The sequence below is a fragment of the Phytophthora sojae genome (genome assembly GCF_000149755.1).
Source record: "Phytophthora sojae unplaced genomic scaffold PHYSOscaffold_10, whole genome shotgun sequence".
Taxonomy (NCBI): Eukaryota; Oomycota; class Peronosporomycetes; order Peronosporales; family Peronosporaceae; genus Phytophthora; species Phytophthora sojae.
In genome coordinates, this window is record NW_009258124.1 from 1,794,152 (window position 1) to 1,813,508 (window position 19,357).

The following is a 19,357-nucleotide window of genomic DNA, read 5'->3' on the forward strand; positions in this document are numbered from 1 at the left end:
TCCATTTATGGTCAAAAAGTCTGTTTTGCATTTATTATTGGCTAGTTTTCATTTCGATGGTGTTATTCCATTCACAAGGGTTATATTGCATTTATCAAATGTCCGGGTTACTCGTCCCTAGTTCGTAGCACCCGAAGTGCCACTACGTCTAGCCTTATGTCGTCCACTTGCTATTCTGCTGAAGCTTCACGCTACCGCTGTTGTGTCGAAGATATGCATTAGTTGGGAACAATGTTGTGCCCCATTTGGAAGGAGAAATTGATCGTCCTTGCAAGAGCTTCAACTTCCAGGACAGCCAATGCATCTTGATCCTCGTACGCGATCTCCCAGAACCACTTTCCTTCACGAGTGAAGGGAGGGGGGGTTATCTTGCCAGCATAGGTCCGCTGGGACTCCTCGCCATCTGCCTCGACCACTGTCTTTTCGTTTAGCACGCTCCAGTTGATAGCACTTGCTGGTTTGTCCACAAGTCGTTTCACCGGGGCATCGACGGAGTATTGGGATGTTCTCAGACCATCTCGCTGGAGGCATCATAAGTATCTATGGACCACCCGTCGTGGTGATCGTAAATGTATGTAGCCTTTGGTGTGTCTACACCAAGGTCGAGAAAGTCTTTCGAACCTCTAACAGACGTCGTGGCTGTTAGAGTTACAAGTGACTGAAGCCACTTGTGCGTGTAACCGTGTTACAACCCCATAAGAAAAGCGAATGATTCCTATCGGCTGAAAGCAGCATCTTTTAGACAATGAGCGACATGCACAGCATTTTGCCAACCAGCTGTTGGTAGGTTCCTAACTTAGAATATTACATTTAGAGGAAGTCAGAAAGCATAACACAAAAATAGCAGTTCTCATTTTAATCCAAAAACATTATTTGGACCGTTTATTTAGATTAATCTAAACTCGGAGTCCCGAGTATAATTAACTAGTTTAAACTAAGCTACGCTTCCTCACACACGTGCGCACACGTGTAAGCTAAAATAGTGAGCCAAAGTAGGCCCATTACAGCGGTCTATCGGGAGGCCTGCGAGCAAGCATCACCGTCAAATCAAGATTGTCAATGAGGTGAAGGCATGCTAGTACATGAGCACACAGCTACCCCGTCTGGTAGAAATCTTTGCAGTCACACCTGAACTTTTTTCTGATGGTGTTGATCTCCTCCAGGGCCACAACGGAGAGTACCAGTCGTGCTCATACGGAAGTCGATCCAACACCGTCATCTTGTGCAGTGAGAGGTATCGAAGCTGGACATTCTCCACAATTTCATCACTCTTGAGGGATCCGCTGAGCGAGCTCTCATAGGTCTTTGTTCGGCTCGCGTTCACCTTCAATCCATGCACATTGTCGCCACGGACGATGTAGTATCTCTGGTTGAAATAATACGCCTGGATGTTGCGGATAGCTCTGCACGTCTTGCGTTTGTGAGTCGGGAAGTGGTTGTCGTCGTTGCAGAGGAGTACACCAGCTTCTAGAACCTCTGCAGAAACTGGTCTAGCGGCCAAGTGCTGGATAGGCTCCGACCCGATTTCCATCGCGCACTCGACCAGGATTTTTGGTAGAGTCGACGCAAGTACATGCCCTGTTGAAACCCGCAGCTGATTCACTGCAGTAGTTTTGATGCTGGGGTGGTGCGATGCAATCGTATTCTGGTTCGGAAGAATTCCTGGAACGTAGCTGGTCGTATAGAACAACAGTTCCCACGGCTTTGTAAGATATTCCGTGTCCAGCCACGCCGCATACTCGCCTTCACCAAGGTCGTCCCAATTTTGAGTAATGAGTGCAGAAATCCCCTCGAATTGCTGCTTCGAGCGCGATTTACTCAAATAATCGATCTGGCGCTTGATGATGTCGTTGTAGCGGTCGTGCTCTGCAAGCAACCCTTTCTTCTTCCGAGAATTCCGGTCGAGATGGGGCCAGCAGTCGAGAAGCTTGATCTCCGACCAGACTGTCTGGAAAGCGTTCGCAACTGAAGTGGAGTGGTCCAATGCGCCAAACCGTAGGTCCAAAATTTCTTGGCACCGTTGCTTACATACGGAAAACAGCTTCGTATACGCAAAGGCGGTCTCCGTCCTGACGAACATGAATGCCATCGGGTAAAACTTCTGTTGATACGCGTGCGAAGCGGTGTAACGAAGTCCAAATGTACCAAAAGAATCAAGCGTCCAACCACCAAAGTGAAGCTTGCATGTTCCATCTGTGACCCCGAGCATCTCGCCATTGTGACGTGGCACTGTTCGGGGAGCTGTTCGAAAAAGCCTTCGCGAAGTGAAGTTCCGACCGAGGTTTCACCACCGTCGATTGTGTCGGTCAAGCAGTCCAGCACTATGAGTTGTTCGTGGAGAGTGCCTCTCAGGCGACTGTTGTTGTGGCGGAGGCGTTGGTGCTGGATCGCGCTCAATTCCGTAGCGAGCGAGCCGGTGCATGGATTGCTCCATCGCCTCGATTTCTTCGTCGAGGTGTCGGAGACGATCGATCAGCCGGTCTCGGGCGTGCTCTCGGCCTTATAGGCATTGCGCGAAAGCGTCCATGTGCGCCTTGCTGTCTTCATTATCGTTGTGGAAGTGGCGTTGAGGTTCGCGTGGCATGGCAAGTTGCTTTGTGCCATTCCAGATAAACCTCGCAAGGTAAGTTTCACACGTAGGTGCAAAATATGTGATAGCGGCTTCTGTACTTAAATCACCTAGGTAAAAGATATATGATAGCGACTTCTGTACTTAAACCTGCTGCGAACCTTGTCCGAACCTTTGAAGACCAGAAATGCTGTAAATGACGCTAGGTTAAAGTTCCAGAAACTTGCTTCGATACTACCCTTCTAATTATTTCGGTACCGCACCGAACAGTTAACCCTACAAGCCCTGAACCGAAAAATATATGCAATGCATGTAACAGCCATTTTGAATGCACAGAATGAAATAAATCCATCAGAAATGCAATGTAGCTGTCGAGAATACAATGTATCCCTACTAAATGGAAAGTAGCCGGTGAGAGAATGAAAAAAGTTTTTTTCGTCGTAGTCCATCGAGTCGTAGGAGTAGTGGTGTTCTTGGAATAGACTTGGTAGCAAGGCTTTTGCGAACTGGATGGTTCAGCAACGAGCAAGCGTTCGGCAGGGCACTGATTGAATAAAATATGTTCCGCTCCTAGGACGCCTCGATAATTGCCACGTCGTGAGTGTAAGTGTTTTAAAACGGGTAGTATCAGATTTTCTGCAGCAAAAAGGGTGTATTCACAGTGTGCATAGTATAGTTTATGTGTTTCTGGTAGATTTCACAGTGCAAAGGGTAATCCCTCATATTGGACGGGAAACAAACAAACCCAGGTTGCCTCCAACACCCGTCTCGGAAAGACAGCACATTAAAAGTACATAAAAGCTATGCATTGTTCAAGGGCCTCTAAAAATGCATACTGGAAGATGCACCTCCAGACCCCCGCATTAGAACTAGGGCTCTGCGAAATATATATGGATAGGAGGATATAGTACAAAGCAAACCTTTTTATTAGTTGTTTTTCTTAGTAGCTACGGCCATCTCCTGCGCCTGCTTCGCAGGCGCAGCATCTGCCCGGAAATTTGCATGTTCGCACTTTAATCTTGTAAAACATTGTTGGTTGATATCTTGTATCTACGGCTTTTCTTGGTTGAGATCTGTTTGCAGCTTGTAGAAAATGCATGCTATTGTACAGTCCGCCTTAATCGTTCTCTTTACTTCCCCAGCTCAATACTTCTCTGTCCCACGAATTTATGGGTATTTGAATTTGATGTACACAACACTAACGTGTTAATACCCTCGTCTAGGTCAAAATTTATCGAGGTTAGGCTTAATATTTCGATTGTAAAATGGATGGTTACAGGCCCTAATTTGCTACCACAACTCCATTTGCTCGGAAGCTGCCAAGTACCAGTCCGACGCCCTTCATCATGCCTCGCACATCCAGCGCCAAGGCCATCTCGTCCGAGACTCGTGTTGCGGTGGCGGTTTTCCTTACTACTCTTAGTTGGGAAGGCCACCTCCGCCATGGCACAATTTCCCGCGCCAAGCAGCTCTCTAGGCTGTGTCGCGCGGCGATGGAAGGGATTTGAAGCCTCCGTGACGACCCAGCCGCGCTGGTCATGCCTCGCAAGGCGTACCCCCCTCGCGCAACCCGGCTCGGCGCCGAGGAAGTTGCCGAGCGCCTCGCGGCAGTGCCGCTCTGTCAGCGGCAGACGCTGCGCGCTTTAGAAGCTGCCTCAGGAATCCCAAGATCGACACTACAGCGGCATTTGAAGCGCAAGGTACTACGCCGCTTCATTTGCAGGGTCAAGCCAGCGCTCTCGGAGTCGCATAAGCTGGAGAGGTTGACGTGGTCTCTGGCACACGTACATCGCCTGATTGGTACGTATTCTTTTGTATTTATCCTAATTAATGTAAATGTTTAAAAACTAATTTATTCCATTAGGTCGGAATTTGTATCGTTCTATGTATGATGTAGTTCATATTGATGAAAAATGGTTCAATATGTACAAGGCTTCATCATGTTACTATTTGACGGCAGATGAACCGCTACCTTACCGATCTTGTCCCAACAAACGGTACATCGGTAAGGTAATGTTTCTTGCCGCAGTAGCACGACCGCGCTACGACTTTTCAAGAAAGCGTTACTTTGACGGCAAAATCGGGATTTGGCCGATTGTCGAGAAGACGAAGGCCAAGAAATCATCAAAAAACCGTGCAGCAGGGACCCCTATTACAAAAAACATCAACATGACAAGGCAAGTCTATGTGAAGCTACTCAAGGATAAAGTGTTTCCAGCAATCCGTGAAAAATAGCTGGGTAAGTTTTTTTTCTAGGGGTATTTGACTTGGATAGTATTAACGACGTGTATGATTTATTTTAGGTCGGAAAACTACGGTTGTAAGAGTGCAACAAGACAACGCTGGGCCCCATGTAGACGAAAACAACGGCGAGGTGGTGGATGCTGGACGCGAACAAGGCTGGAAGATAAACATGGTTTGCCAACCGCCTCGTTCCCCCGATTGTAATATTTTGGATTTGGGTATTTTTAATTGTATCCAGTCTATCCAGTACCGCCAGCCTACGAACCAGATCGACGGTCTTATTGACGCAGTAGAGAGTGCCTTTAATAGTGTTCAATATCAGACCATCGAAAAATGCTTCCTCACCTTACAAAAGGTGGTGGAATGCATTATCATTGACGAGGGGGGAAACATTTTCAAACTCCCTCGCCTGCGCAAGGTGCTCAACGGTGGTGTTAGTACCTCCATGACTGTGGCATGTGACGTTGTCGAAAATGGCTACAAAGCTCTCACGTCACAGATTCTTAATCAATAAACATCTGGTTTCGAATCTTTCCTGATTTGTGTGAGTTGATTGGTAAATCCGTATTTAAATCTGTACTGAATGGTGATTGGCTGTAATACCCACTTGATATGATCCATTTCGTTCTAACGAGGAATAAAACCTCAGCTTTTTGAAAGCTCAATTACTAGTCTTGGGCGCATTTTCAGGTAGATTTGCTTTGTCGCCAGTGGCTTCACATCATAATCGATGCTCTGTAAAAGTCCGGTTAATTATCGCTAAATATGAGCAGAGTTACGACATAAAATGTTTTTGACATCGAATTCGGGCTCGCGAGCCCGTTGTTATTTGATCAGTCACTCATGCTAACAAACTTTAAAAATTACACGGGAACGCGCAACAGCATAAGCTTTATGGCAAGGGTCTTTGCGTCTCTAAATGGATGTGTGCGCTAAGTAACAACGGAAAATGCTAACTACCCATAAATTCGTGGGACAGAGAAGTATATGACTGAATATAGTGGTCTTTTCGACACATAGAAACTTGGATTGTTGTCGAGCCACATAAACCGAAATATTATCCAATCGTATTGCAGAAAAACCGAGATTTGGCGAATGAGGTTTGTTAGGGTTAGGGTTCTGGTTCCGACGCATTCCGACAAATATTTGTCGGGATCAGCTTCAAAATATGAATATGTTCTTACGAATACCAAGTATAAGATGCATTTTATACATATTTTCCATATTTCATATAGCTAGGCATATCCCTAGTTTAGGACACAGGGCGGTAGGAAGCCAGCACCCAGGCCACACAGCTCAAACGACCAAGACAAGCACCAGAGATTTGATGAGTCTATCTGCTTTTGTCCCGACGAACACCCAGAAAGCCCGCAACACTGCCATTGCCGCTTTCAAGCGAATGCTGGAGGAGGAGAATGTTAGCCTGGAGTTTGACCAGGCTAGCATTTCCTTAGACGCCTCCGGCAAGTGCTAGGTGGCGACGATGGATAGTTTTGGCTTCTACCTCGCTACGAATGAAGGTAAGAAAGGAAAGCTTGCTCGGAATACTGCCACTGCCTACCATCGGTACGTAAAGGTTTGGATTTTCGATATGTACCCGCATCTTCGCGTCCCGACGCAGTTGATCTTGCTAAAACAAGGTAAAACTTTGGATAAGCATTGATTAAAACGAGAAAAGGGTAGTTTAATCAGTGAGGCTCCTCTTTTTACTAAGGAGGACTTAGAAGCTTTGGTCCGCTATGTCTACAGTACAGCACGCGTGCATGACGACTACCAAGACGCCGCACTAGCGTGTCGGATGTGGCACTGCTTTGCCCGGTCTTCGGATCTAGGATTTGTGCAAAAGCAACACGTGTCGGTATCAGCGGACGGCACCTTCTATCTTAGACTGCTACGCGTCAAGACTTCGGGAGTACAAGGGCTTACATTAATTCCCGACAAGAGCGACTTTCTCGCGTGCCCCTTGCACGCTCTCGCCGTGGCGCTAGCGACGCAGGATGCACCAAACGCGGCATTGCTGGCCCAACTACCCGAACTCGTGGCTGACGCCGCCGTGCCTCTTGATGAAGGTATCCCGCTGCAGGACTTGCTACAAGCAGAACCGGCCTCGCTCGATGTCGCAGTTGTACTAACCCAGACCCAGGTACCCGTCGTGGCTGCGGATACGATGATGGCGCCGGTGATCGAGCCCTCGTCGCTACCTACAAGTACAAGCAAGCAAACTCCAGCAGGACCCGCAAAGACCAAGGCGCCAACCGGCGATGTTAAACGAGGAGAAGATGGCGTTCAAGCTTATGTGAACCGGTTGCTCAAGCGCGTCGCTGAGCCGGCTGGAGCCACACTCGATCTGACCTCGCACTCTTTCCGGCGTGGCGGAGCTCAACACGCAAACGGCAATGACCGTGTAGCTGCCCAGTGGATTTTCGACCGCAGCGCTTGGGAAATGACGAAGACCAACAAGGCCTTTGTCTACATTACCAACACGGCGCACAAGGACAGAAAGGTCGCTCGGGTTTTGAGTGGTTGGTCCGTGGACGAGAAGCCAACAATGCTTGACGTTGAGGTGCTCGACCATTCAAGTCGAGAGCGGTTCGGCCGCTTGCAGGCATTGCTGTTTCATTCCTGTACATGACTCAAAGAGCAACGTCGAAATGTAAGCACCAAGGTCCTCGGCATTCTCACGGCTTACCTCTTCCGCTATTGCCCACAACTCAAGGAACTCTCCCCATCGGCCCCGATCGCTTCGCGGTTTGAAGAGTGCTTGGAGGCTGCGGATATTCCGATCGCTGATGTGCTCGCATGGTCCCTTACGCTCGGCAACGAAGCTGCTCTACCTGCTCAAGATCAAGCTCAAGTACAAGATCTCAACCAACACAAGTGCGCACGAATGGATCACCTTTTAGCTATCATTCATGCACTTATCGCCACGAACAAGTTCTTGGCGGCACGCCTAACCATCGTCGAGGCTGCACAAGCGAATCCTAACGTGAAACAAAAGCGAACTGAAAAAGAGCAGGTGAAGGAATCGTCAGACCAAGAAGTCAAGCCAAAGCTAAGAAAGAAACAAGCTACACACCTGTCTGCGACGTGGTTCGAGTGGTACACGCATGTGCCTCGCGTTTGGGAGTCAGCCGACCGCCAGAAAAAATCGGAGTCCCGCCACGTCGTCGCATTCATGAAACTGTTCCTCGACAAGGGCTGTGTCTTAGCACCACAGGCCAGCGACTACAAGGATCAGGTGCTTCAACTCGGTCGCCGTGCTGAAGATTCGATACTCTCGTTTCTGAAGTCAAATGCTAAAAGTTCTGGGAGCGTATTACGCGCGTTGTGTCCGCTTCACAAGTCTGGCGCTTTAAACGAATGTATCGCAGCTCACAAGCGTCTCCTCGCTACAGGCCGAATTCAAGACCCTGCTCCTGCAGACACACAGGACATATTAGCTTTGGCTCGTCAAGCCTGACCGGCATAGTATCGAGAATTCCCGAAGTCGCAAACCGCCGAGTGTTTACAGTTGAGTTAACCCGAAATCACGCACCGTCGAGAATACCCAAAATCGCCCCCAGCCGAGTAAGCCTGAAACTGCTGTTAATGAGAGTAAGCGACACTCGCGATCCACCGATGAGCGGCAGCTGTCAAAACGTAGAATGACTAGATCGCATGCTTCTCAACCAATCATTTATGGGTCGGAATTTGTAAAGTATGCATTCTGACCAATAAGATTAAAGAAATTTCATCCAATGAAATGTAAGGTACATGTCAAGTTTGTCCGAAACGCGACACTTCGATTCTTCCCAAGATGTCGAGCTCAGATCAGCGGACGAATGCGGAGAAGACCGAGATCCTGCTCGCATGCGAGCGAAATGGTTGGGACGCTACCGAGGGGGTCGTCGTCATGGTGTGGCTCGGACAACCTTGCTGGGTTGGATGACTAACAAGCACAAGTTTTTCTCGTCCCAGGCCGATCCATCCGCAACGCGGGCAGCGCCACCAGGCATGGCCCCTCCGACGCTTCAATACGAGACTGGTATTGTTGAGCGGATCAAGGCAAAAGTGGCAAACGGCCAGGTGGTGTGCAGAGATGATGTTGTCGCGGATGCTGCGTCGAAAATACCTGTCTTTGCGGAGCGCAAACCCGTGGCTCAGAGTTCGTGGACTACCCGGTTTATAGGCCGCCACAATCTAAGCGCTTTCATCTCACGACGATTCCAGAATACCGGCACGGCAGCGCCAAATGTGAAGGACCCCCCCCCCCCCCCCAATAAGAGACACAAGCGTCAACTATCGACTTTAGCCGAACCCCCCCCCCCCTCCAGCCTCCAGCCAAGTCGACTTTAGCCGAAAAACACCAGCCTCCACCCAAGTCGACTATAGCCGAAAAACAGCCTCCAGCCAAGTCAATTTTGGCCGAAAACTCAAGTCGCCGGAGGTCATATCACCGTTGAATGATGACAGTGAGAAGGCCAGCGTCTCATTTGATTTTGGAGATGTGTGGGATATCGCAGTCCGAGATTGTGTGTGAAACACAAACCCCATGCTTTGTTGTGGGCAAAACCAGCATGCGTTTGCTGGTGACAGCGGAAGACGTCCAGACAATTAAAACCCAAATTTGGCTGAACGATGTAATTATGTCCTATTACATCCGAGTGCACCTCCCGCAACACGGCCGAACGTTTGTCATGGATGCAAACGTATTTGGACATATCTACAGCGAGTTCTTTCAAGTGGAGCGAAAAATTTGGACTTGCGCACAAGCGCTGTTGCGGTATCACCGCAACATTTCCGTACGAGAAGTACGATCACGGGATTTTACCTATATGCATGGGCAATTACTGGACGTTTGCCATTGTGCAAAGTCCTGTAGGCACTACGCAGAATCTGAGGAGATGCCTTGTGCATGTAGACTCGAAAGCAATCTCCAGCATCGAAGCGATTAAAAACGTTGTCGGTGGATATTTCGACGCGGAGCTGCGAACTAAATATCCTCACAACGCAGCACCAGCGTTCGTCGTGAGAGGAGTCCGAACAAGCCCGGCACAGATAAACCACGATGACGGCGGAGTATTTGTGCTATACTTCATCAAGCGCACGGTCGCGGCATTTCAAACCGGGAATACGCTTCTCTTAAGCGATATCAAAAATATATGCACAAGTCCAAGGTCCGCGCGCTTCTACGTAAAAATGATGCGGAAGGAGATCATAGAGAGCCTGACACAAACGCACGCGTAGGTTCACTGGAATACGGGTCTCGGTTAATTCAATACATGTATTACACGTATACATACAAAACGTCGCTAGTGCCCCCAAACCTTACAGAGAACAGAGATTAGCACAGGAGCTAGAGCACCGCGCACCCAAATGCAGCACCGATATATGCGTAAAAGGCGCTACTCCTGGCACGACGACAGCGCGACAATACGTGGGCAAAACAACTTGAAGCACAACGCAGACGCACAATCTGTGAAGCAGCAGCAAGACCGTTGGCACAGCACGACACGACCGCAAAGCCATTCTTGATCGATAACACCGACCCGAATTGAACGGGCATCTCAGGGTGGAGGCCCTGCGCTCTTCCATTGAGCTACGGTGTTGGGAGGGGGGCGGCCAGTTGTCTTATCTTGGGTGTGGATGTGTGCGCGGAGGGGTGCAGGAGACTTGATCAGTAGCTCTAATAAAAAGAAGACTGAACGCTCTGAGCCGCGTGTCGGCGACGTACAATGCCTAGCAGCCACCAATTTCGGACAGGAGGCGAGTGTCAATTGACTGTAGAGAGAACCAATCAACGCTCATCGTTAAATACATGTCCCCTATTGGCTAATAGATTATCCAATGGGATGTCTCAAAGGGGTTAGCTGGTGTCAGACTGCTTTTAATTGTGCCCCCCCCTGTCCTGGAGCCGGCCTCATTAATGAATGTGCCGGTTCCGGCACACATTGCTCCCGGGGCCGTAATGCATGAATACATAAAATACCGTTTTTCTTGGCCTACAGGCCCTCTCATGAAAGCTGATTGGAAGCACCGAAAACGCCCCCTAAACTTAATCTACTGTATATATTGTGTAATTTCCGATCTTACACTATTTCCGATTTTGCCCTGACTTCGGAAAATGTAGGGATGTCGGAACGGCTGCGATATGGAGTAATATTCACTCTGTTCCAACCGCTACTCTTTTTTGTAATCCCAAACCGCTCGTACTCGACGACTTTCACCCAATGAATGCCTTAAGTTTGATGGATTTTGGCCAATCGGAAGCCCCTCTAAACTAGGGCATTTTTCCAACCGTTCTAACCATATTTGGTTGGAATTTTGTCAGAATATTTTTAATGCCATACAAATGTCTATAGAAATGCATATCCCAAAAATATCCTTCAGTTTCCAACCCGAATGGTCGGTACATATTTTTTTGTTCAGAGTGAAAAGAGCAGGCAGGCTAGCATGTCGATCGCATCGCTTGCTCCTGCCAACAGCAAGAAGGCCAGGACGAGGGCGATCAACCCGTTCACGACGTTCCTGGCCGCAGAGAGCATGACACTCGAAGCCACCCACCAGCTCATCGACGGGGATAAGACAGGTAAGGTATTGCGTATTATACTAGACAAGTATGCATATTCGTTAGCCACATCAGCCGATCTAGCATACTATGGCAACGTCAAGAATTGGCTAGTAGATAAGTACCCACTACAAGGAGCTTTAGTTAAATCTCAGCTCCAAAAAATTCTATCTGGGCTGGGTAAGTATTGTAGCAACCGAGAGGAGGTCGGCGACGAGAAGAAAGCACCCCCGTGCTCTAAACAAGACTTAGAAGCTATGGTGTCTCTACTGTACTCAACGGCTGCGACGGAGAGTGAATACCTCGACGCGACCCTAGTCGTGATGATGTGGTACCTTTACGGTCGACGCTCGGACGCGGAAACAGTCGAGAAGAGCCAGCTATCCATCTTGCCTGGTAAGTAAGTAATTACGATGTTCTTAGCAGAATTATTTTAACACTGAGGGCATATATGCTAGGTGGCGTCTTATTTCTTCGATTTAAGCGGGTTAAAACAGCTTTACTACAAGGCATCTCCTTATTGAAGGACCCAACGAATTTCTTGACATGTCCTCTGCAAGCTTTGGCTGTGGCGCTGGTTATGCTGAAGACACCAAGCCAGCGCATGTTCCCTCAGTTCATCGCCAAAAAGCACAGATCAGATGATATTGATGATGTACAGGAGCTTACACTGATTGAACTACTGGAAGTTGAGGATGACCAGCCTTCTATGGAGGAATCTGAAGCACCTTCGACAAAGCGGGCAGTTCCTGGTGCACAAGCATACGTCAACAGGTTGCTGGTTAGAGTTAAAAAACAAAACTCGCCGATTTGCGAAGCATTCGTATGACGCCAGATCTTACCTCTCATTCGTTTCGACGTGGTGGGGCCATGCATGCCAACGACGGTACCTTGGCGGAAAACTGGATTATCGAGCGCGGGGGCTGGCAGCTGGACCGCGTCAATAGGCCTTCGGGTACATGCTTGGTACAACCCAAGCTGACCAAAAGGTGTCCCGCGTCCTGAGTGGCTGGAAGCCCAAGGACGGCGCGCGGCTGCCAACGCTAGCCGCTCTGGACACGCCAGTCTTGGCCCGCGCTCGCAAGATGCAGCGGCTTCTCTTTTCCAGTACGATGGCTTTCGCTGACGCTACCTTGAACCTCGACGACGACGTCGCTGATGTCTTTACGGCTACCCTGTTCATGCATTACCCCAACATGTTAGTGCTCTGCCCAAGCAGCCCGCTCATCACGAAGATACGTGATCTCCTAGCACAACGAGCCATCGGTGAGTCCGAGCTGCTGGCGTGGAGCGTGACGATTAACCTGGCATTCGTGGCACCTCCTGCATCAGAGGCTTCGGCTAGCGCTGGTGAGGAGCAGTCGCCTGCGTTGATTGACCTCATCAAACGCCAGTCCGAGCAGGTCGACGTCTTAATCCTGCAGAACAAACGACTCGACGAGCGCATATTAGCTGTTGAAGCACACCTTCAAGCCCTTACCAACACAGCCGCAACTCAATCAGCAAACACCGACGCCACGCTTCCTGCTCCCGAGCAACCACCGCCAATAGGAGCTACGACGACACGCCCGAAGAAGAAGGGAGCCCAGTCGTTGTCGGCAATCTGGTTCGAGTGGTTTACAGCGGAGCCTCGTGTGCATGTGTCGCGTTCTGTAAAGATGACAGTACAGGCACATCGCAGGGTATCTCATACTCTTCTTACCTGAAGGTTTCGCGCTTGACACTTCGTCGCCTGCATACAAAAGCGAGGTCCTGGAGCTAGGTGATAAAGCGCAGCAGAACGCACTCACCTTCTTGAAATCGCACGGCTCCTCCGCGGTTGCAGCAGGTTCGGCGTTGAAGGCTCTTCGTCAGATGCAGAAGCTTGGTAAGCTCGACGCGCTCATCGCCCAGTTCCATGAACGCGTTCACTAAGGTGTCATTGTCGATTCGACGCCACCTTCAGGACTTCCATCATTCATTCGACTGACGCCCGCGCAAGGTTGATCTGCTACTGTAATACATAGAAAAATTAACAAACTCAACAGTTAAAGCGACCCACCGCACACCAGGCTCGCTGATCAAGGGACAATACCACCGACATCACATGAATGCATGAACAACATCATAATTTGGGTGAACCTCTTCGTGTATTTTCTTGCCCTTGTTCATTACTACATTATAAACTACACTGCACAAAACATAACGTTAGAATAGGACGTTCACAGTTATGACAGGGCATAGAGTGTTTACCTTGTATCTTGCAGTCCTCGGCTGCCATCACCTTGCGCAAGACCAGCCTGCCGGCAGTGTCGCTGCAGCCGCACTCACTGGTCCTGTTGCTGATGATGATGCTGGCCCCGCCGACCATCACCCCGCGCGAGGCCAAGCCGCTGTCGCAGTCGTCGCCCTCGCCCGCGTCGCCGCCCTCGCCCGCGTCGCCGCCCTGCTCCTGGTGCTGCTGACCTCGGCGGCCATCACCCCGCCCGAGGCCGAGCGCTCGCCCACGTAGCCGCCCTCGCCCGCGTCTTCGCCTGCTACTGATGCTGCTGGCCTCGGCGGCCATCACCCCGCCCGAGGCCCAGCCACAGTCCACGTCGCCGCCCTCGCCCGCGTCGCCCTGCTACTGATGCTGCTGGCCTCGAGCTCCATCACCCCGCCCGAGGCCGAGCACTTGTCCATCTCGCTGCCGACGCCCGTCTTGCTCTCGGTGCTGCTGGCCGAGGGCCCTCTCCACGCGCTCCGAAGTGAACGATATGAATGAACAGGATTCAGTTAGGATGTCATTAAAATGAAATAGATGTCATTAAAATGATTTGCTGTAGTACCGGTACAGGTTGGACACCACAGTTGGAATTTTGACGGTATGGGTATGTACTAATTCTTACCAGTATCGTCGGTAGCACACCGGTTCGATCTGCCCACGCATAATACCGGCATCCTCCGTTCTTTACTGACTTTCGCTTATTACTGACAATTAATTTATAGCCAATCAAAATACCTTATTGTCATCCTCCACTTTTAACTGGTCATTTCCCAATCCACAAAATTCTACCTGCTCGTAGACGCACCGCAATTAATTTGATGCCTGGCCACAGTGCGGTGACATCACCGTGGCTTTTAACGCCTTCTACAGCGGTCTAGATACGAACCGCAGAGAAAGCTCATGGACAGACAGCTCTCAAAAAGAATGCTCGGACGAGCGGCACAGGTATGGCCCTCCCCGCTGAAGCTGAGCGGTATGGATGAATCAACTGCGTGGGGAGGGCGTACCACTTTCGGCTTTGATGCTGCACTTACAGGCCCTGGAAGCAGGCGATGACTACAGCCTTTAGTGAAGAAAGTAGACGTTGTAGCTAGTGAAATTATCGCTCAGCGTTCTAGCCCGAGTCTGATAGATCATAGAGTTTGAGCTATCGCTGTCGAGCATGATACCATCGAGAGCAGCTCGGTCTGCGATGAAACAATGAGCTGCTGTGTGTTTCACAATGCGCGGCAGACATCACTTTCTTACCCACTTTTTGTAGCCAAACATGACTGTCAGTAAAGAACGGAGGATGCCGGTATGCAGTGCGGCACCGGAGTCATACCGGTTTGATGGGTATCCTACCGGTTAAGTCTGTCCAGGCCCAGAGCGCCACCGGAATCGTACCGGTTTCAAGAAAATGTATTAATACCAGTAGATGTCAAGAGGATCCTACCTATTTGGTCTGCGATAGCAGCACTAACGTTGCTTCCTAAAACTAACTACTGGACAGGGCAACGGGGCAGCTCGCTGGTATGCTCACTACCGTCTTCTATTAAGAACCTAATTTTCACCATCGTTGTGGAATTCTCGGATCTGCTGGGGTTTTGTTTATTTGCTCCTTGGGAACGGCACGATGGCCGCTTCGGATCCCTTGCTAGTCAAAACTGCAGCACTGGTCGTAAACTACGTCGTGTTTCTTCTACATATAAGGCACCAGGAAAAGGCATGCAGAAAAATGTCTACAACCGTCGCCCCAGCCATTCATAGGTCTGGGCTAGGAGCCCCCCCCCCCCCCGATCCCAGACCAGCAAGCGCTACGACACCACGTCGGCGAGTTGCCCTCGCGTCGTATCAGTCTTATCTAGGCAAAAAGTGACAGACCCCGATGGCTGCTACTGTTTACCGCAAAGCGCATGTAGTGAGCTGCACCCAATGTTCATGAGTAAAGTACAGCCTTCAAGAATAAATATTCAAACGACACATAAAAAACAACAGGATTCAGATGGGGCTTGCATTACACGTCGACAATGCGGTCGAAGTCTTGGTCAGCGTTCACAACTGGTCCTGTCAACGAAAGGTGCTGCAGCTCATCTATCAACGACGCTACGGCAAGGCACTCGTCACCCCTTCCTGTCTAGGGTACCCCTCCCTGTCTAAGGCTAATAATCCATGCTACGACGTCTAGCTCCGCAGATTCAGATAGAATGGTGCCTATCCCAACGCTCCGCACCTTTAAATGGCTACCTTTAGCCCTTTAGAGCCGCAGGTACTGTTCTTCTGCGTGACCCCGTGCCCACTCTATAGAGTCTCTATGGGTCGCGCAGCCTGCTAATGTGACGTCCCTGGTCTCGGATAGTATCATGTGCAGTTGAACCGCAGCTCGATCAAGGTAGCTGGCCTCTATATTAACGGGTCAGAGAGCAGTATGCCGATGTAGCTTTACTAAGTACACCGCTGCAGTTCTGGTCCGGATCCAGTCGTGAAGTCGTAACGTGGTATACCTAGTCACATGTATTAATACATGTACTCCGTATGCATAGCCATCTTAGCAGTGACAAGTAGTAACTCAATAGACGATCTGACCTCACCACCGGGTTTTGAGGTAGTATGAAAGACGGATACTTTCGTTGTTCGTTTAATGCATGCAGGATTCTGTAGGCATAAATACACAACGTGGAAGGCCGATCTCATTCACTCGAACGTTTTTTACACGTGTTGCTGTGCTACTTAGCTAGTACATATACTGCTAAGGTTTTCTTGATATGAGTAGAGCAGGCGTTCGTTGAATACGTCCACGAACCGTCAGTGCTGCCCAACCAAGCTCCGTAGAAGTAGAAAAACCTGGAGCTTAGTTCAGCTTGTTAATACTGGTCCAGATCGCGGCAACCGAGTCCAGCTCCACGCCGCTGGTGCCCAGGAACCCGCCCAACTGGTAGCCCTCAGGGGCTGTGTCCGTTCCGATCTTGGTCGCGCGGGTTCCTCCCGATATGGTATTGTTGGCGCTGGTTGTGAACTGGATGAACCGGACGCGCGTGTGGCTATGGTACTCGCCCCAGTGGGCCTCGATGCCCGTGACATACTCGTTCTGGCCCAGCGTGAGCGTATTGTTGTCGCCGCCGCCACCGCCGTGGTACAGGTACTGGTCCTTGCCTGTGAGGTCAATGAAGTGGATGCCGACGCCGTTCACGCGCTCGCCAGTCCGAATCGTAATGGACTTGACGGCTTGGCCAGGCGCCACCAAGTCCATGTCCGTGTACTTATTTCCGTGCGGGCCACCGAAGGTCTCGCTCAGTCGGACGCCGTCTTTGAGAGCAGCAGCGCTAGTTGCAAGGAGCGCGACCGTCGCCAGGAACTTCATCGTCGTAACTTGCTTGAGCTTGTAGTTGGGGGCAGGAAGAAAAATTGGAAATGACCTCGAGTTGGCGTGTGTCGGCCGAATCCCAAGCTGCAGCTACTGTACTGTATTTTACGATCATAATACAGTACAGTGTAAAAACGTCTGTTCGGTGTGAGCGGCTTCTTGATCCTCCCCCGGAAGCCTTCAAGGATTATTAATAACCTTGCACGAGGATAACAAATAGGATCGGTCCATTGGTGTGTGGTCGTTTCCAGGGCTGTGGTACACCGTACATAGAACTAAGGAGAATACAGCTAGGCCCGTAGATATTACAGATAGATAAATGGTATAGTTATTTTCTTCCTTTTCACACTAGTTGGAGGGTATTTTACTTGGTACATGCACGTCGGTGCGTGCGTCTCCATAAACTTTATCATGCACTCATGGGCGCGTGCATGGCAAAGTTAATGGAGATACGTCCGTAGGTGCATGTTTACCAATTTACTGTATCGTCAGCTTAATTGTTGATACAGTACTGTAATCCATGTTATCGATAGCCATGAATGTTCGTACACAACCTGTCACTCTACATATACTTGAGGACCCTACTGCTCGTACATGACGCATTAGGCAAATGAATCCGATATCAAGCTTAATATAAGTAAATCATATCAGCCTTTTAAGTTTCATCTGAGGGCGGAACTTCCACCCAACTTACGTGGAGATTTCATACATGTACAGTACGTGCGCATTCGGATTTGTAAGGGTGTGTAGTCACTTCCTGGGGAATGATACACAAAAACATAAGGTCACGCCATGAGATTGTCATTGGGATGGACTTCGCGCTTGTGCGAAGCCGTACACATACAGTACGGTAACACAAGGAAGCGTCCGAACCGTGCATGCAGTACATGTATTGTGCTCGCACTGGATACAACGTGCACTACGTTGCACAGTGCATGTACCCAGGTTCTTCAGTTTCAGTCTCAGGCGCGGTCGCGACTGACGTTAGGCGGGGATGGAATGATGCGATACATTTCAGGAAGTAGAGGTGCTATGTATGACTGGTTAGTTCATTCAATTTACGTCCGAGCCGGAGGCTGTTCGCTATTTTTTACTCCTGGACTAATAGTTGTGCCCCTACGAGCACCACGCCGACGCTTAGCCAAAAATCTCGTCGAGTACACCCGCTGCCTGCAGGATGATCCAAAGGACGCCAACAACGAACGAGAACGCCGAAGAGCACATGCCCACGCGGAAGTCCATCTTGGGTGAGCTGCCGCCAAGTCGACGCGTGACTTCACCGTAAACGGCTGCGAACACGCCCATCGTCAATATGGACGCGCCGCAGAACGAGCCGAGGTAGGCGATCGACTTGCCCCAGTTGTTGAGCACCACGGCGGGTAGCACACCCAGAATGCCTCCAGGTCCGGCGATACCGTGCACAATCCCCACGCAAAGAGCTGCGACCTGTTCAATTTTCAAACACAAACCGACATGTCAGGATACTTGTGCATTCCCAAGACTGCACCAACAACCTCGGTCTTACCCTTTGCATCATGGGGTTCTCGAAGCTCAGGTTGGCGCAGTAATTCTGCTTGAAGGTCTTAGGCCCTTCCAGTCCATCGTTCGACTTGGGCGACAACGCCATCACGGGCGTGCCGGGGTTATTGCCGTCCGTACTCTCAGTGTCCGCCTTGTTGTTCACCACGAGGAAGAAGGAGCTCGACGGAGAGCTCCCGATCCGTCCACTGGTTGAGGAGGTACCGGCAGTGGCCACTCGCCTTGGCTCCGGGTTGAACTCGACGACTGTCGGTAGTTTAGCAGCAGAAGAGTTGACGTAGCTACGATTGCTATCGCAATTGGACTCAAGGTCGTCGCAGCTAGGGTGAACAGCCTTCTCCTCATCATGTGCTTGATGGTACTTGCGGTAGATGCTTCTACCCGTCCAGACGCCCAACGCGATCATGAAGACGCCCACGACGTAGTTGAGGTATCCGCCCACGTCATCGAGGTCGATGGTTTGGCCCGCGGCGAAGAAGATGCCGGCCATGATCAACAGGCCGAGGGAGTGGCCGCAGCCCCATCGCACTCCCAGTGCGAACGCCTTGAACGACCCACCCGTGGCCATAGCAGCTAGGGCGCTCAAATGGTCCGGGCCCGTGAGCACGTGCACAATGCCGAGCAGCAAACCGGTTGAGATGATTTTGCCCACGGACGCGTGCTCCAGACTGCTGTCGGCTTCAGTTAGGAGTCTCGTGGCGGTCGATATGACGGGGTCCATTGGGAGTGTTGTCGTGTGTTGGAGGAGAATTGAGTTGTGAGCCTCAAATCCGACTGCGTTGCAGCCACCCCGCATCGAGGACATGGCGACGGTGGGCACTACAAAGGATCCAGCGGCTAGAGGTTTAATCTGCTTGTTTTTGGTGCGAA

The 19,357-nt window shown here is 50.3% G+C and overlaps 5 protein-coding genes and 1 non-coding gene across 6 annotated transcripts; 1 reads left to right on the forward strand and 5 right to left on the reverse strand.

Annotated features, from left to right (window-relative positions):
• Positions 1 to 1,075: 1,075 nt before the first annotated feature.
• PHYSODRAFT_525930 (hypothetical protein) lies at positions 1,076 to 2,080 on the reverse strand (the record flags this gene model as incomplete). The annotated part of the gene is made up of 1 exon (XM_009537485.1): positions 1,076 to 2,080. The coding sequence occupies one exon, from the start codon at positions 2,078 to 2,080 to the stop codon at positions 1,076 to 1,078; it is 1,005 nt and encodes a 334-aa protein (XP_009535780.1).
• A 4,611-nt stretch (positions 2,081 to 6,691) lies between these two features.
• Positions 6,692 to 7,192, reverse strand: PHYSODRAFT_524610 (hypothetical protein; the record flags this gene model as incomplete). The annotated part of the gene is made up of 2 exons (XM_009537486.1): positions 6,692 to 6,902; positions 7,116 to 7,192. Coding segments are annotated over 2 exons (288 nt in total), but the record flags the coding sequence as incomplete, so codon positions are not given.
• A 3,139-nt stretch (positions 7,193 to 10,331) lies between these two features.
• Positions 10,332 to 10,401, reverse strand: PHYSODRAFT_t1469. Its single transcript has one exon. It is a non-coding gene; the product is annotated as a tRNA-OTHER (tRNA).
• Positions 10,402 to 11,245: 844 nt separating this feature from the next.
• Positions 11,246 to 11,764, forward strand: PHYSODRAFT_524238 (hypothetical protein; the record flags this gene model as incomplete). The annotated part of the gene is made up of 1 exon (XM_009537487.1): positions 11,246 to 11,764. One exon carries the CDS (start codon positions 11,246 to 11,248, stop codon positions 11,762 to 11,764), a length of 519 nt encoding a protein of 172 aa, XP_009535782.1.
• A 4,671-nt stretch (positions 11,765 to 16,435) lies between these two features.
• On the reverse strand, positions 16,436 to 16,945 carry PHYSODRAFT_318848 (hypothetical protein; the record flags this gene model as incomplete). The annotated part of the gene is made up of 1 exon (XM_009537488.1): positions 16,436 to 16,945. One exon carries the CDS (start codon positions 16,943 to 16,945, stop codon positions 16,436 to 16,438), a length of 510 nt encoding a protein of 169 aa, XP_009535783.1.
• Positions 16,946 to 18,085: 1,140 nt separating this feature from the next.
• Positions 18,086 to 19,208, reverse strand: PHYSODRAFT_524919 (hypothetical protein; the record flags this gene model as incomplete). Its single annotated transcript, XM_009537489.1, has 3 exons — positions 18,086 to 18,394; positions 18,474 to 18,557; positions 18,819 to 19,208. 3 exons carry the CDS (start codon positions 19,206 to 19,208, stop codon positions 18,086 to 18,088), a joined length of 783 nt encoding a protein of 260 aa, XP_009535784.1.
• Between the last annotated feature and the right edge of the window lie 149 nt (positions 19,209 to 19,357).